The 17519-nt window shown below is 39.1% G+C and overlaps 1 protein-coding gene across 7 annotated transcripts in view; it reads left to right on the forward strand.

Annotated features, from left to right (window-relative positions):
• col22a1 (collagen, type XXII, alpha 1) overlaps positions 1 to 17519 on the forward strand; it is a 129798-nt gene that overhangs the window by 9656 nt on the left and 102623 nt on the right. For 6 of the 7 annotated variants that reach the window (XR_015515655.1, XR_015515654.1, XR_015515656.1 and 3 more), the window contains exons 2-3: positions 1852 to 2000; positions 2250 to 2816. Coding sequence is in view for 3 of the 7 variants with exons in the window: in XM_087293833.1 (XP_087149959.1) it covers positions 1910 to 2000; positions 2250 to 2816 (658 nt within the window). In the remaining 4 variants the exon portion in view is untranslated. 7 annotated transcript variants of the gene reach the window in all.

Consider the following 17519-nt stretch of genomic DNA (forward strand, 5'->3'; position numbering starts at 1 on the left):
AATCAAGGTGAGGGTCAAAATCAGTAAGGCAAGGAAAACGCGTTGTAATGTTCACAAACAGTATAACAAGACTCAGCAAAGAGGTGTGCGTGTGTGCTGTGTATATAGTCCACGTAATCAGTTCATGATCAGCTCCCATCTGTGAGTGAGTGAAATCAACAGAATGAGGAACAGGTGCGTGTAAGCGGTGCATGACTGGAACTTGTAGTCCATATAATGGCGGATTTGTAGTTCTTTAATGAACTGCGTGCTGCTGGTCACTGGTGATCATAACACTAATCTAATGTCTATGCACAAATATAACATTGTATAGCTTCCAAATAAAAAATATTAATTTAAAAGAGAGATTTGTGAGGGGTGTACATATACAGTTGAAGTCAGAATTATTAGCCCCCTTGAATTATTCGCCCCCCTGTTTATTTTTTTCCCAATTTCTGTTTAATGGAGAGAAGAATTTTTCAAAACATTTCTAATATCTCATCTCTAATAACTGATTTATTTTATCTTTGCCATGGTGACAGTAAATAATATTTGACTAGATATTTTTCAAGACATTTCTATACAGCTTAAAGTGACATTTAAAGGCTTAACTAAGTTAATTAAGCTAACTAGGCAGGTTAGGGGAATTAGGCAAGTTTTTGTATAATGATGGTTTGTTCTGTAGTCTATCGAAAAAAAAATAGCTTAAAGGGGCTAATAATTTTGTCCCAAAAATGGTGTTAAAAAATTAAAACTGCTTTTATTCTAGCAAAAACAAAACAAATAAGTCTTTCTCCAGAAGAAAAAAATATTATCAGACAAACTGTGAAGATTTCCTTGCTCTGTTAAACATCATTTGGGAAATATTTAAAAAGAACAAAATAAATCAAAAGGGGGCTAATAATTCTGACTTCAACTGTATATATATTCTGCACATACTGTTGTTTTACTTCCATAAAATGGCAATAACAGTGCATGTATATTACAGCTAATTAAAAAAATGTAAAAACTGGATGAGTTTCTTCTGAAATTCAAGCAAAAACTTCATAATGTACTTTTTTCCCCAATAAAGGTCTGATTAACTTTCCTTTTAAACGTTAAATATAAATATCATCATTTCTTTCTGCAGAAAATTACATACGTTTTTTTTTTTATTTTTATTATTTCTTAACTTTATAAAGTTAAAACAATGACTTTTCATTCATTCATTCATTTTCCTTCAGCTTAGTGTCTATTTCAGAGGTTGCCACAGCGGAATGAACAGCCAACTATTCCAGCATATGTTTTACACAGCGGATGCCCTTCCAACCGTAACCCAGAACTGGGAATCACCCATACAGTCTCACATTCACACACACACACTTATAAACTATGTCCAATTTAGTTCATCCAATACACCTATAGCGCATGTGTTTGGACTGTGGAGAAAACCGGAGCAACCGGAGAAAACCCACACAAACACAGGCAAAACATACAAACTCCAAACAGAAATGCCAACTGACCCAGCTGGGACTTGAACCAGCAACCTTCTTGCTTTGAGGCAACAGTGCTAACCTCTGAGCTGCCTAAGCAATGCTTTTATGTTCTCTAAAAGTTATTTAATGAAAAAAAAAATGCTTACAACATCAGCATTTTATAAAATAAATAAAAAAGAGTTTTCCTCAAACACATAACTATAAATCAACTCCGCTCAAACTGAAACAGCAACTTGGAAAGTACAATTCGGGATCGATGTGGGCTGCGCTGGCAGTACATCAGTAGGAAATGTTGTGTGTGAAGCACAGTTCTGTATCATACACTCAATCCTTCAATATAACTCAGCTCCGAGTCCGAATGACTGATCACCTCACATTTGTTCTCATGTCTCCACAGGAGCAGCAACTTCATGATCATTGCACCCTAGGAATATCGGCGAACAACAGCGGAGGAGATGGAGTTTCGATTTGGGCTCAGGATCTCTTTGGTCCTGACTGTACTGGCTTTAACTCTGTATGGAGGCGGTGTTGAAGGACAAAGAGCAGGTGAGGTCACACTCTAGCCTAAATATACTGTTTTCAAGACTCCTCTGTTTAGCAATGTGGTGGATCTAATTCTGACTTCCAGCGAGTCTGTTGTTAACTGAGGTTTTGCACCTGACAAACTAAGAACTTTTCTCTGCACAATTCAGTGTATGAATTATCCAACCACACCATGGCAGAAACACAAACCTTAAAAATCTGTGGGTAAGCTGTATACATATGGTCTGTAAAATTGCATGTCTTGTGTCCCAGGTTGTAAGAACGTCCACTATGATCTGGTATTCATTTTGGACACCTCTTCAAGTGTGGGCAAGGAGAATTTTGAGAAGATCCGGCAATGGGTGGCAAACCTGGTGGAATCTTTTGACGTAGGTGTGGATAAGACACGTGTGGCAGTGGTTCGCTACAGCGACCGCCCAACCGTCGAATTCAACCTGGCAAGGTACAAAACATTGGAGGAGGTCAAACGTGCGGCTGGGAACATCCGCTACCTGGGTGGAAACACCAAGACTGGGGACGCCATCAGCTTCACCACCACCAACATCTTCACAGAGAGGGCAGGAGCGAGACCTGCTGCCAAGGGGATTCAGAAAGTGGCCATCTTGCTAACGGATGGCCAGAGTCAGGATTTTGTTTTGGAGCCGTCGGTTGCTGCAGCAGCTGCTGGGATCAGGTTGTTCGCAGTAGGGATTGGGGAAGCTCTGAAGGAAGAGCTGGAGGAGATTGCAGCCGAGCCCAAAAGCGCTCATGTCTTCCATGTGACCGACTTTGACGCCATCGACAAGATCAGGGGCAGGCTGAGGAGGAGACTGTGCGAGAGTGAGTATTGATGATTTTGACCTTGAACAAGTGACTTTTTTATGTAAAGGAGGTCGCTGGGTCGCTGGTTCGATCCTTGGCTCAGTTGGCGTTTCTGCGTGGAGTTTGAATGTTCTCCCTGCGTTCGCGTGGGTTTCCTCCGGGTGCTCCGGTTTCCCCCACAGTCCAAAGACATCCGGTACAGGTGAATTAGTTAGGCTAAATTGTCCGTAGTGTATGAGTGTGTGTATGTGTGTGGATGTTTCCCAGAGATCGGTTGCGGCTGGAAGGGCATCCACTGCATAAAAACTTGCTGGATAAGTTGGCGGTTCATTCTGCTGTGGCGACCCCGAATCAATAAAGGGACTAAGCCGACAAGAAAATGAATGAATGAATGAATGCATTCATAAAATGTGCAGAACCTACACCTTTAAACCCAAAGTATACTGCGGTTTTACACATGAACTAGCTAGAGTATGTGTTTATAGTGTTAATAAAACATGTCAGGTCCTGCTTCCTTCCTCAATGAACTATGAAATTTGGAGTGCCATTGATCTGGACTAAGCAAGATTCTGAGAAGGGCTTGCTGCCATCTGCCTCATGGATGACTCTTCTTCCCCTCATGGACAGTAGCGACCCCATTGGATAGTTCTTCCAGTAGCTACCATCCTGAAGCACCCACAGAGGCAGACTACCTTGTCCAGCTTAATTGCACTACAAATCTCCACAATTGACTTCTACTTCCTCCAGGGCGGTGGTCATCAAATTTGTTCCTGGAGGGTCGGCGTCCTGCAGAGTTTAGTTCTAACGCTAATCAAACACACCCGAACAAGCTAATCAAGGTCTTACTAGGTATACTTGAAACTTCCAGGCAGGTGTGTTGAGGCAAGTTGGAGCTAAACTCTGCACGAAAACCTACCCTTCAGGACTGAAATTGGTGACCCCTGCTACAGGGGGTCACTCAACCCAAGTTTTATTAATGAAATAAACACCAAATGAAAGTAAAACTGTAGCCCCTTAACTACCACACAAACATAAACAAAACCCCAACATAAATGTCTTATAGGCATGGTCCCCTCCCATCTGTTTACTAACTTCAGTTCTCCATTTATCCTTCTGGAGCTCCTCTGTAGGACTTGAGAATGGTGTGGTCCACCCTAATGTGCTAGCGCCCACGTTCCAGTACCACAGCTCTACTCCCCGCCCCACTTATTGGATAAGGGAGGTTCAAAGTTGTACTGTTCCAGTGTTGTACCAAAGTGGCAAGTTGTCAATTTGGCCTTGCGCTATTTTGGGCTAGACCTACTTTACACAGTCAGCAAGGGCAGTTCAGGACTAATGATTAGAGAGTTAGGCCCCGTTTACACTAGTGCGTTTTAGTTTTAAAACAGCGTTTTAGAATGAAAACGATCCGCGTCCACACTCGCACATCTTGTGACCACACACACACACACACTCTCGGGCAAGCGCTGCAGCCCATCTACCCAGATGAGAGCTCTGCTAGTCGGACTTCTCAGCATCTCCCGTTGGATCTAATCTCACTATATTTATTAAACGTGATATTTCCTTCATCTTATTGTCTATATCTAATGACATATTCCCTGACTTTGGTCATTGGAATCTATTACTTGTTCTCGGGTAACGTGTTTTGGCTAAGTGCAGAGATAAGTTAATGATTAATGTAACCACGTAGCCTACATTCTGTATATTGACTGATCGCTTGCCTTTATTTCCTATAATGTATAAACTTATTGTATGTTATACTTTTATAATGGCCATTATCGATTATTAAAACTGATATTCAGCAAAAGAGAGGGTATGTTTCGTATTTTCTCTGAAATTGAAAGGAGGCAGTAGTTATAGGCAGTGAAGATGACGCTCATAAATGCAGCACGACGCCTCAACATTTCTGCTGTCTGTTAAGCTGCTAATATTAAAATGAAGATAAGCAGTTCCTTAAATCATGTTTGCATTTTATTGTTGAGAAAGTGAAACAACGGAGCCAGGGTGATGTGAATGAAGCTATAAAGTACACTGGTCCCTTTGAAGATTTACCCGTGTCCTCGGTATAGTCTGTTTTCCATATCAAACTGAGAAGAAGAGACTGCAGCCTTGATCAAACTTGCGAAGTCTGAACTTACAAAGAGAGGATGCAGGACTGAATTGTGTGTGTTAGGCTACTTAATATTGAGGAAAAGCCCCAATCAGAGAGGCGAATGTCTGCAACCCCGCCTCCGTTTTCAGATGTCTCCGTTTTCCATCATCCACACTTAGACGGAGCAGCAGCGTATTAGAATGAAAACCGCCTCTCCAGCGTTTTCGAAATGCTCCGTTTTCAGCACTCGAAAACTCCGGCGAAGTGTGGACGGATGGTGTAACCGTAGCAAAACTTATGCGTTTTCAAACTAAAACGCATTAGTGTAAACGGGGCCTTAGACTTAACCCAAATGTTTTAGGTTTGATTCCCTGTACCGGCAGGACTAATTGAGCAGCGGTCTCTTCCATTCTTATTAACTATGACTGAGGTGTCCTTGAGCTAGTCACCTAATCCTTAATTGCTCCTTGGGTGCTGTAGCAAAAGTGCTCTGTAGAAAATCTGCTGTGTGTGTGTGCTCTGGGATGGGTGAAATGCAGGGACAAGTTCCAACTGTGGGTAACCGTACTTTGGGATGATGTCACTTGTTAGTGCGGACAACACTATATCTTATGTTCCCATGAAAGTTTAAAAACCCTTAGGGCAAGCACACTACTCTAAGGTACTAAATTGTGTCTTGGGTTAAAAAGGTAGAGCATGAGAGGTGAAGTCTCAATTTCAAGTTGTTTTACTCCTAAAGGTATTGTTTTCTGACAGTGTAGGTTACGTGTAGTTGACTTAGCATGGATTTAACTTGACGGGTAACTAAAAACATCAGCCATTCAATCTGCTTTCATTGGCACAAAGTCTCATTCACAAGAAAGTCTGTTCTGTGCCATACAAGACTTGTTGGACAGGAACTTTGCGCTCCTTGGTTGGGACATTTCTGTGGTTTCTTGCCTCGGTGAGCACCGAGTAAAGAGGTGTAGTAAGTACTGAAGACGGAAAAGCTCTGAACTCAAGTGCTTTTCCAGATCACATCTGCTCCGCAGGCAAAGATAACCTAAAAGTGCATGTGGGATAGTCTTCAGAGGCCATTACAAACAACAAGCTTGCATTAAAACGATGAATTTAGATGCAGAAATACGAACCGTTGAGGTATGTGGCCTGGATTGACCATCAAAATGCAAATTATGTGTACACATAGAATGTTTTTAGTGATGATGGATGCTCAGCACACCAGACTTAACATTCCTCACTAAAATTAGCCAGACTGCAAAACAACAACACCTGAAGCTCTTCAGTTTGAAGTGGAAATCAGAGTCTTTCCTGCTCTCCAGAAACATTGTGTAGTCAAAGCAAAATTAAAACAACATATGACACATACTGTGGTAAAGACACCGAAGGCACAGTCATTGGTGTTTGAAGAGGTTGTAACGTAAGCATTTTCCGATGTCTAAATTAAGTCGGACAGCCTTGCGGGAAGATAGGGAAGCACTTTGACTTGGCAGGAAGATAAAAAGAGAAAAAGATAACCTGATTCATTGTAAACCCAAACCATGACCCTGCCCTGATTCCAACCAAAGGTCCGAATGACTCAGACTGCAGGAATATCAACTCAGAGATCTCACTGCCAGCTATAGACTTTGTTGTACTATCAGGGATTATCCTTTAAGTGGTCAGAAAGGCTGGAACTGTCCACTTCTGTGATTATCTGGCACAAGCAATGGAATCTAAGAATACTGGTGGCTAGAAAACATGGCATCTCCAAGGTCCAAGTTATTTCTGCTCAGAAAATTATAGTCCTAATGTTCAAAGTTGAACTGGGCTTCAGCAAACTGCATTTATGAGAAAACATCAAAAGCAATGTCTCTTTAAGAGCGCAATTAGTCATTCATTCATTCATTTTCTTGTCGGCTTAGTCCCTTTATTAATCCTGGTTCACCACAGCGGAATGAACCACCAACTTATCCAGCAAGTTTTTACACAGGAGTGCCCTTCCAACCGCAACCCATCTCTGGGAAACATCCACACACACATTCACACACACACTCATACACTACGGACAATTTAGCCTACCCAATTAACCTGTACCACATGTCTTTGGACTGTAGAGGAAACCGGAGCACCCAGAGAAAACCCACGTGAAGGCAGAGAGAACATGCAAACTCCACACAGAAACGTCAACTGAGCCGAGGTTCGAACCAGCGACCCAGCTACCTTCTTGCTGCGAGGCGACAGCACTACCTACTGCGCCACTGCCTCACCCTCAGCGCAATTAGTGTCTTAATTTAAAGCAGTTTTGGGAATATTTTGTATCGGATAAAAATCATTTTAGGAAAATTATATTACCTTAAAAGCTAGCTGAATCAATTCTTAATTTTTATTCCAACATAATAGGGTATATGCACACACACTTTTTATTTCAGTCAGCCAACCCCAGAGCTTCCAGTTAATTGTTATCCCACACAAAATAGCTGCGCTTAAGATCTGATTCCTTCAAAGAACATTAATTTTCACTCCCTGGCTGAGAGACGATATAAAGTAGGTTTTAAACCATTCAATCATATTTTTTTTCACGTCATGTCTTTACAAAATAGAAATTAATTTTACCCCAGTATTTTCAATGGAATTTCTGTGCCAGCCTGCCACTAATGTTGTCGCCTGCGTCTTTCGTCTCTTTTTATGCTTTAACAACCAAATGGATGCTTAAGTCTATTCAACTGATTATATTTGAATTACATTACAACATCGATGCTGTAAAAGGAACATTATGAAGCTAAAAATAGTCACATTAAGCTTTCACCAGAAGTTCATCAATGGGTGAAGAACACTAGAGTTGCTTATAGTCCATTTTGAATTGTTAGCCAAACGAATTTATTGTGTCATATTATTTTTTTTTTATTTCTCAGTCAACTATGATGCAAATTAAAATAAAGATAATGTGTGAAATATAATGTATTTCTAAGCTAGACTAGCATAATAATAAAAAGACAGGCAGACATTTAGTTTGTTTGTTTGTTAGTGTTGAACCAGCAAGTCATAGTAGTATCTCCAACCTGATTTCACCTGGATTTACATCTATGTTGTATTACATCTATGTTGTATCTATCAAGTTCATTTATTTATAGAGCACATTTAAAAGCAGTCACAAGACTGACCAAAGTGCTGTACATAAGACAAGGTAAAAAAAAAGTGAAACTATAAAAACATAGAAATAAGGCAAGAGAAATGTCTGTAAAAATGTAAATGTTGCAGTAAAAAGGACTATTAAAATAATCTTAAAAAGCCAAACTAAAAAGGTACATTTTAAGAAGTGATTTAAAAATAGATCATGATGGAGCCGTTCTAATCACAAGGGGCAAGGTGTTCTACAACCGAGGACCCAAGAGATCTCACGGCAGTGTAAAAATGAAGCAGCTCTGAGAGATTGGATGGGGCTAGACTATGGAGGGATTTAAATACCAGTAAAAGGTATTTTTTACAGGCAGCCAATGAAGCCCTCTTAGAAGAGAGGTAATGTGGTCATGTTTTCTTCTATTACAAATAAATCTAGCAGCAGCATTTTGGACCAACTGAAATCTGGGATTTTGACATGCCACAGTAAAGTGCATTACAGTAGTCTAACCGTGATGTAATAAAAGCGAGGACACCCTACTGAAAAAAACAGCTTAAACCAGCCTAGGCTGGTTGGCTGGTTTTAGCTGGTCGACCAGGCTGGTTTTAGAGGGGTTTTGGCCATTTCCAGGCTGGTTTCTAGCCATTTTCAGCCTGGTATTAGCTGGTCAGGCTGGGAGATGACCAGCTAAAACCAGCTTGACCAGCCTAGCCAGGCTGGGAGCCCAGCCAAAACCAGCTTTGTCCAGCTTAAACCAGGCTGGTCAAGCTGGTGTTAGCTGGATTTGTCTGGTCATTTTCCAGCCTGACCAGCTAAGAACAGGCTGGAAATGGCTGGAAACCAGCCTGGAAATGGCCAAAACCCCTCTAAAACCAGCCTGGTCGACCAGCTAAAACCAGCCAACCAGCCTAGGCTGGTTTAAGCTGGATTTTTCAGCAGGGCAGCCATCAGGTTTTTTACTTTAGACAGCAAATGTAGTTGATAAAAACTGGAGCCAATAACTGAACTGATCTGTTTGTATAGTTTCAATGACTCATAAAGGATGACACCTAGATTGTGGACATGGGGGATCTGGATGCATTATCTGAATAAGCAGCCCAAATTTAGGCAAGAGGCCTAAACATTCCAATCAGCCAATCAGAATTAAGGGATAGGTCTACCAATTATGTTAAGTTTACGCTTACGGTTAGGCTTATACACTTTTACATGATTGCCAATAGGTATAGATTACATTTTCGAAGTAAAATGATGTTCCAGGATCAGGATAGATGTTAATCCACGATCACATCATAATTAGCAAAATCAAGATGTGTATCATAGTATTAAAAAAATTGGTTTCATAAGGAAAGTTTAATTTATTTTCAACAGGTTTAAGTGACTTGTCACCGTTCCAGTACTCTGGGCCATTTTTAGCACGCTTGAAATAAATGAAAAGCGTGTTTGACTGGATAGTTTCATCATTTAGTGTGTCTGGGCTTGGGTTCAGGTCGGTGGTCCACCCATGACCGCAGCACGCCAGATCTGTAATCAGCAATGGGACGCTGCTAAACAGAACAGCAGTGCACTGTAATAGCGTTGGGTGTGCTAATTTTCTCGTGTTTGCTTTAGCATCTGTTCTCCCTGTTTCCTAAATCTGGTTTTGATTAACTTAATGGACATTTCCAACAAGAGAGAAAACATTTGATTAAGCTCTTCCCTTTCTCGTGTGTCTCTGAGGACAGTTCACACACTCGCCTGGAAGAGGAATATTTTGGTTTGGACTCAGGTCACAATGGTGGAGGAGAATTTTCTCTGTTGTGCATCGAATGAAACTTGGATGTGAGAAGTTTTAGTTAATTACACTGGCATTGAGTGGTTTCTAGCTGTCTTCATAAGCAAATCTCACAGTGTAAGCAGCGCTTAAGTGAGTCAGTCAGTCAATCAATAACCAGCCTTACTAAAAACCCAAAAATATGTTTATTTTTTTGTGTAGTTGGTAAGGCATGGTAATTCATAAATTCCTTATGGTTTTGCTACAATAACCATGGTTTAACCGTGGTATTTGTAGTAAAATGTTTTTCATATAAAATGGTAATTATACCTCATTTTCATTCCCAACTTTGGTTCATTTTTGTAAGCGATGGCATAGTGGTGACACTCATAATTTATATCCAGACACTGTTTATTCAGTTTAGCAGCTGAGAATCCCTGCCTTGATGTTTTTCTTCTTCTTTTTTTATAACACAGCAGCACAGTGATGTGTCTGAATGTGAACGAACTCCTGATAAAAGTCAGGAAAGTCCTGCCTAAACCACGGCGAATGAAGCTCTGCACAAGACTTTTGGCCAGCGGAGAAATTAAAATGGTCGTGCCCAACTGAGTCTGGTTCCCTCAAGGTTTTTTTTCTTCACTCCCAACAGGTGAAGTTTTTTTTTCCCTCTCCGCTGTCGCCACTGCCTCGCATGGTTCAGGATTGGTAGAGCTACGCATCGATGAATTTGCTCTTCAGTGTTTGAACTCTCAGTAATGATTAAATCACACTGAACTGAGCTAAACTCAACTGAACTTAAACACTAAAACCTGAACCACACTGTTCCAGTTACTATGACCATTTATGTGAAGCTGCTTTGACACAATCTACATTGTAAAAGCGCTATACAAATAAAGCTGAATTGAATTATGTAATCCAATAATACTTTGGTTTGCTTTAAGAAATAAGCTAGGCGCTAACAAGAAAATCAATGCAGAAGTCTTGGATAAACAACGTAGAGACGCAACAGTCTGAAGGCTGTGTTCTTCTCAGTCCATCATTTTAGTTTCATGGGCACTCTCTAAATTACAGCCTTCATGCCACAGCTGAAGGAAGTCAACTCGATAGAGCACAGTTAGAAATCACTCATATGTGCCACCATTTAAACAATGACGCACGACTGGCTTTTGATTGCTTTGTCATTTCCCCAGTTAAAGGAAATAGGTATGTCAAAAACAACTCTTTATGGACAACCCGGTTATTTAGTTACTTGTTATTTAGCAGCATGCTAACTGAGGAGTTGGTCCACTAATCCCATGTTCATAATATGCAGTGACACTCTGATTTTGGCATATTTTTGAGGTATTTTGTTGTGGTCGACAATCCCGTAATCTGATACAGTGACTGTTAAAGGTTCAGGAAACCCTGGAGAACTTTTTTTTATATTAACAGATGTGTGTGTGTGTTGAGCATCAGTTAAGTCGATGTTAGCACCTGTCAGCTTTAATTGTAGGGAAAACTGGATAATTTTGAGCATTTGTCAGCTAATTTCAGCTTACGGGTTTAAAATGATTTTTGGGGCGGGATCAAAATCGGCGACGTAGCGCAGTACTGCAAGTGCAATGATGACACGTCAGTTTCTCATTATTATTCATAGCGGAGTTTTCTTATCCTATGAGAAGAGCCGGCTGCTTAATTATTCATGAGAGCACGTGCTTTCCGAAGGCAAGACAGTCCTGCCAGTTTCAAGCAAGCTGTGAGCCATGGAGTCACGGACCCACGGCACGCAGTAGCCGTTCATGAAGGCTCGTGTTTGTTTCCATGATCCACGGGGTTTGTTGCATGTTTTTTTCCCTGCGATCTTGTCAGGGCCGATCATACAGCAAAGCTGTGTGTGTGCTGCAAGCATTTTTGTCGGGAGAGCAGTACGAGAATTGAAGAATGGCGGACGTTGACTTTTATCAGGAGTTCGTTCACATTCAGACACATCACTGTGCTGCTGTGTTTGCCTAAATCCTCTATATTACCAGCAGGGCTAATGGTTAAAATAGGCAGGTCAGGAGACCTGCTGCACTGAGTCTGCATTCAAGATCTATAATAGACCCGGGGATCGAGGGAGAATCCTTATTTATAGTGTTTACATGAACACATTTATCTTTATAATGATAAAAATTATGGTTATGTGTATATGAAATTACGAATAACAAATGTAGCATGGCATTAAATTACTGTTTATTTCTTTTGCATTTTAACTTTGTGAACTATAAACTCATGCGTCTCCTCACGGTTTGTGTCTCATTTTGTGAGCTAACTGTCAACACTCCCCTGCTGGCCACGCCCACTCCTGCCCGATGCTCGCGGAGCTCCACGCCCATTAATCATGCATCATTTGAAAAAATTCTGAAGTAGACTTTTACCGAAAGTGGGGGGTGTCATGGCCCTTTAAGAAACATAAATGTAGTGTGAATTTGGCATATAAGGAACCAAGGTGATTAAATTGACACTGCATCCCAAAAATTGAACTGAATATTATTGTTTGTTAATTTCTCAATAATTGTATTTTCAAGAGTTCACATTAGCTGATGATTGATTATAAAGCTTGTTTGGCGTGCTGTCCCGGGAGAGAGCCCTGAGCTCATAAGACCCTCGAGCCCGGGGCTCCCTCTCGTTTGCAAGGCAAGAGGGGAGTTTGAGCTCAGGTAGATCTGGAGAACTCCCCTGCTGCAGTAGCTAATGAACAGATAACCATTTACTAGGAGCATGTCTATGATGCCAATTTGGGTTAGTCAATCAACTTAGGTCGCATGTTTTTGGAAGGTGGGAGGAAACCAGAGAACCCCGGGGGAACCCACGTGAGCACGGGGAGAACGTGTAAACTCCGCACAGAAACGTTGGCTGGCTTGGTAAGGACTAGAACCAGTGAGGCAACAGTGCTAACCACTGGGCCACAGTGCCACCTATCTAGGAAAAGAGAAGGACTAGGGGTGGAAGGAGGGATTCTTCGAAACGAAGATGGCTGTCATATAGAATTGGGGTACTTATAGTGGCTTAGGAATCCTCTGATTGGTGAATCATGAATTGAATAATGCGGGGCCGGCTGCAAGCAATCATTAGCATGTGATCCTCTCGAAATTAGTTTATAAATAAACTTCACCCTAACTTATTAATAAACTTCACCTTCACAACCTAACCCTTATTAACGTTTACCCCCATCCCAACCCTCAACCCAACCGTCACAGTAATATAAAAACAGTAGTTGTACTGAGTATTAATTATGTTATTTATTAAATTACCCAATACATTTTATTTTATTAACGCCTACCCCAACCCTAAACCCAACCGTCACAGTACTTGAAAAATATACAATCTTGTAAGGCTATACAATCTTAAAATAAATATGCTATATTGATGTGTGTATCCGTATCCTATCTAGACTTGAAATGCTTCTCAGAAAAGGTCTGGAGATGAAGTACAGTAATTAGTTATGTCAAAGTGAGTACAACAAAAACAGAGAACACCACATGCTTCACGCGTGCTTAAAATTATTAAAACGATCGACGTCATTCATTTACACAAGTGGAACATGCAGAGTTACATGAAATATTTTGTCGATTAACCCCTGTGCAACTTAAAAATAAGGTACATTTTTAAAAATGTTTAACTTTTTAATTGTTTGCAACCACACATTAAAAAAAATTCAGTGTACAGATTCACCTGCAGTGTCATGCCTTGACACAGAAAGACAAAACCTGCACATTATCTAAAGCAGCAGTTCTCAAACTCTTTTCATCAAGTACCACCTCAGAAAAAAATGGTCTCTCCAAGTACCACCATAATGAGCAGTATTGAAATAGAGTAGCGTAGTAGGCCCAGTAAAGCAGCTACAGCTCTATTTTATTGTTTTAATTCCTGTTTATTTTTGTCAGCCACTTTAAACGTTATAAATAGCTTGAATATTAACTGTATTTAACAAATAAATTAACTAAATTAACGAAAGCAAACTAAAAACGTCAACATTTAAATTAAAATGTGCTTTTAAACGTTAAAAATGACAAGTTACTGTTTTAAAAGCTAAAAAAAAAGAAAAATCTGTACTTAAATGTAAAGTATTGACATGTTAGCTTATTCATCAACACCTAGACCTCATAAATATAGACTATATGTCGTCATATTCATATATAAAATAATTTTTGATAGATTTTAAAATAGGCGAGGCAGTGGCGCAGTAGGTAGTGCTGTCGCCTCACAGCAAGAAGGTCGCTGGTTCGAACCTTGGCTCAGTTGGCGTTTCTGTGTGGAGTTAGGCTAAATTGTCCGTAGTGTATGAGTGTGTGTGTGAATGTGTGTGTGGATGTTTCCCAGAGATGGGTTGCGGCTGCAAGGGCATCCGCTGTGTAAAAACTTGCTGGATAAGTTGGCGGTTCATTCCGCTGTGGCGACCCCGGATTAATAAAGGGACTAAGCCGACAAGAAAATCAATGAATGAAAGATTTTAAAATATATGTAGCATGTACATATGACATTTAATTCCTCCCTGTACCACTAGAAGGAAGCCCGCGTACCACTAGTGGTACAAGTACCACAGTTTGAGAACCACTGCTCTAAAGTATCTAAAAAAGAAGCGATATATAGATGTCAGCTGTACTGGTGAAACGATTCGGCTCAAATTACGGATGCAGCACAAATATAGCAAGCCAGGTGCTCCTTTCTCCAGCCCCTATTTGCACCAGTGGGCGGCTGAGCTCTCTTTTTATTTTTATTTTTCAGTGGTCTGGAGGGTGAAGTTTGTATTGGGGTTTGGGGGTTTTAATGAGAGTCACATTGAGGACACTGCATGGGACAGAGGCGTAACTGTGTCGGGTGACCTGACCCCTGTAAAGTGGAATTCGTCGAGAAGTTGAGGCCTCTTAAATGCTACAAAGCGCTTTTTATAGGAGCGATTAAAGAAAATTACAGGGTCTGATCGTACATGATTGTCAGGGCCGCGATCAGCCGCTGTGGTTTGGGCGTCTGCCTGGTCCATGCCAAGAGTGTGTGCGTGTGTGGGAGAGAGGAAGGGATAAAAATATCATTTGATCAATGTCACTTTTTAGGTTTATAGGGATTTTTGTGTTTGTATATTTATTAGGAGGGAAGACATTGATTTGGTCTTTAAATAAGGATGAATTACTAGATTGGTTTAGGATAATTAGCATAATTTATGCATCATTAAATGCCAAAATTTTAATTTAAAGTTTGGCGTATGAGACCAGTTCCCAACATACATTCTTTTTCGGCAGGTTAGACTAAGCTATCTTTCTAACTATCTAGTGTGCTCAGCAAATATGAGCTCACCCACCACACAAATGAATATATTCTATAGGAAGCTTTATTATATTTGTGCATATGCATTACATTAGTCAGTACTGAAGCCAAATCTGGAGCTAATCTAACAAGATAACTTGCAATAAGGGTACAAAAATTGGTAGCCCAAATTTATATGTTAGTGAAAAATGTTAAATACAATTTTCAAAAATGGCAAAAATCCAAAGAAAAAAATAAATAAATACAATTTTGCAATTTTTGCAATATTTTGCATGAATTAAATGTATTATCTTCCCATAAAAATGATCTGTGACTAAAATATTATTTTATTAAATACATCTGTTTCCCAGAGATGGGTTGCGGCTGGAAGGGCATCCGCTGTGTAAAAACTTGCTGGATAAGTTGGTGGTTCATTCCGCTGTGGCGACCCCGAATTAATAAAGGGACTAAGCCGACAAGAAAATAAATGAATGAATAAATATATCTGTTTAATAAATCTATCTATAGTCAAGCCCGAATTTATTCATTCCCCACACAGTAAAAAATGATATCATCAATTAGTCGTGACAGCGTGTTTTTAGGTCATAGTAACCTAATATTCTAATTGAATCATGTTCTAACTTAATTTTATAAGTTATGCAAGCTGTTTTAAGTCAGTTTAACATAAAATAAGTTCAGTGGACTCATTAGGTTAATTTGATTTAACTTAAAAAGTTAAGGCAACCAGGATTTTTTACAGTGCAGGGTTGTATATTTACTGTTTTATACACTGTAAAAAAACTTCAGTGAAACTGACAAAAATATTAAAGTAAACCTGATTATGTTATTAATTTAAGTTAAACTACCATAAAAATGACATTATATAATTTTATGTTATACGTTATATTTTATGTTTATCACTGTTTTATAATTTTTACAGTGTTATATATTATTTTAATTGTACTTAATTTTCATGTATTAGCTTGTATCTTTCTTTTATTTTTTTTTTATTTATATATTTATTTATATATATATATATATATATATATATATATATATATATATATATATATATATATATATATATATATATATATATATATATATATATATATATATATATATATGGTGTTTAAAAAATTAAAAACTGCTTTAATCCTAGCTGAAATAAAACAAATACGACTTTCTCCTAAAGAAAAAATATTATCAGACATACTGTGAAAATGTACTTGCCCTTGAAAAACATTTACAAAAGAAAAAAAAATCAAAGGGGGTTTATTAATTCTGACTTCAACTGCAAATATATATATATATATATATATATATATATATATATGTATGTATGTATGTATGTATGTATGTATGTATGTATGTATGTATGTATGTATGTATGTATGTATGTATATATATATATATATATATATATATATATATATATATATATATATATATATATATATATATATATATATATATATATATATATATATATATATATACAACCCTGCACTGTAAAAAATCCTGGTTGCCTTAACTTTTTAAGTTGAATCAAATTAACTTAATGATTCCACTGAACTTATTTTATGTTAAACTGACTTAAAACAGCTTGCATAACTTATAAAATTAAGTTAGAACATGATTCAATTAGAATATTAGGTTACAATGACCTAAAAACACGCTGTCACGACTAATTGATGATATCATTTTTTACTGTGTGGGGAATGAATAAATTCGGGCTTGACTATAGATAGATTTTTAAACATATATTTAGTCATTCATTCATTCATTTTCTTTTCGGCTTAGTCCCTTTCTTAATTTGGAACACAGCGGAATGAACCGCCAACTTATCCAGCATACTGTATTTTTTACGCAGCAATTGTCTTTCCAGGTGCAACCCACTACTGGGAAACATCCATACACACTCATTCGCATACATACAATACGGACAATTTAGCTTACCAAATCCCCTGTAGCACATGTCTTTGGACTGTGGGGGAAACCGTTTCCCCCACAGTCCAAAGACATGCCTTGTAGGTGAATTGGATGAACTAAATTGTATGTGCGCGTGTGTGGGTGTTTTCCAGTATTGGGATGCGGCTGAAAGGGAAAGCCGAAGGAAATGTGTTGAACACAAAAAGGAAACTCATAATTGTTTGTAGGGAGAGTGGTGAGTAAATATAATTTTTGGGTGAACAATCCCTTTATTGTTAGCCAGTTACTGTACATCACCTGTAGATCATTTCCTGTATTAATTTACTCCAATTAAAAGACCAAACAAAAGCAGTAAGCGCTCATTCACTAGTCTCCCAGCTAATATTAGCATTGTTCCTTAGCACTAACGTGTTGATCTCTAGAAATAGCACATTCTCATCACAGATGCCGTAGTAAAGCAAGTCTGTCGGTGTTGCGTTTCCTCCTGTCATCGCTGCTGTCACTAGCCGTGTGTCGCCATTTGAAATCTGCCTGTTTGTACGTCCTAAATTATCACTGCTTCGACGTTAGCATAGTTGGACGCCGCCA

The sequence above is a fragment of the Danio rerio genome, chromosome 19 (assembly GCF_052040795.2).
Source record: "Danio rerio strain M-AB ecotype USA chromosome 19, GRCz13ab, whole genome shotgun sequence".
NCBI classification, from domain to species: domain Eukaryota; kingdom Metazoa; phylum Chordata; class Actinopteri; order Cypriniformes; family Danionidae; genus Danio; species Danio rerio.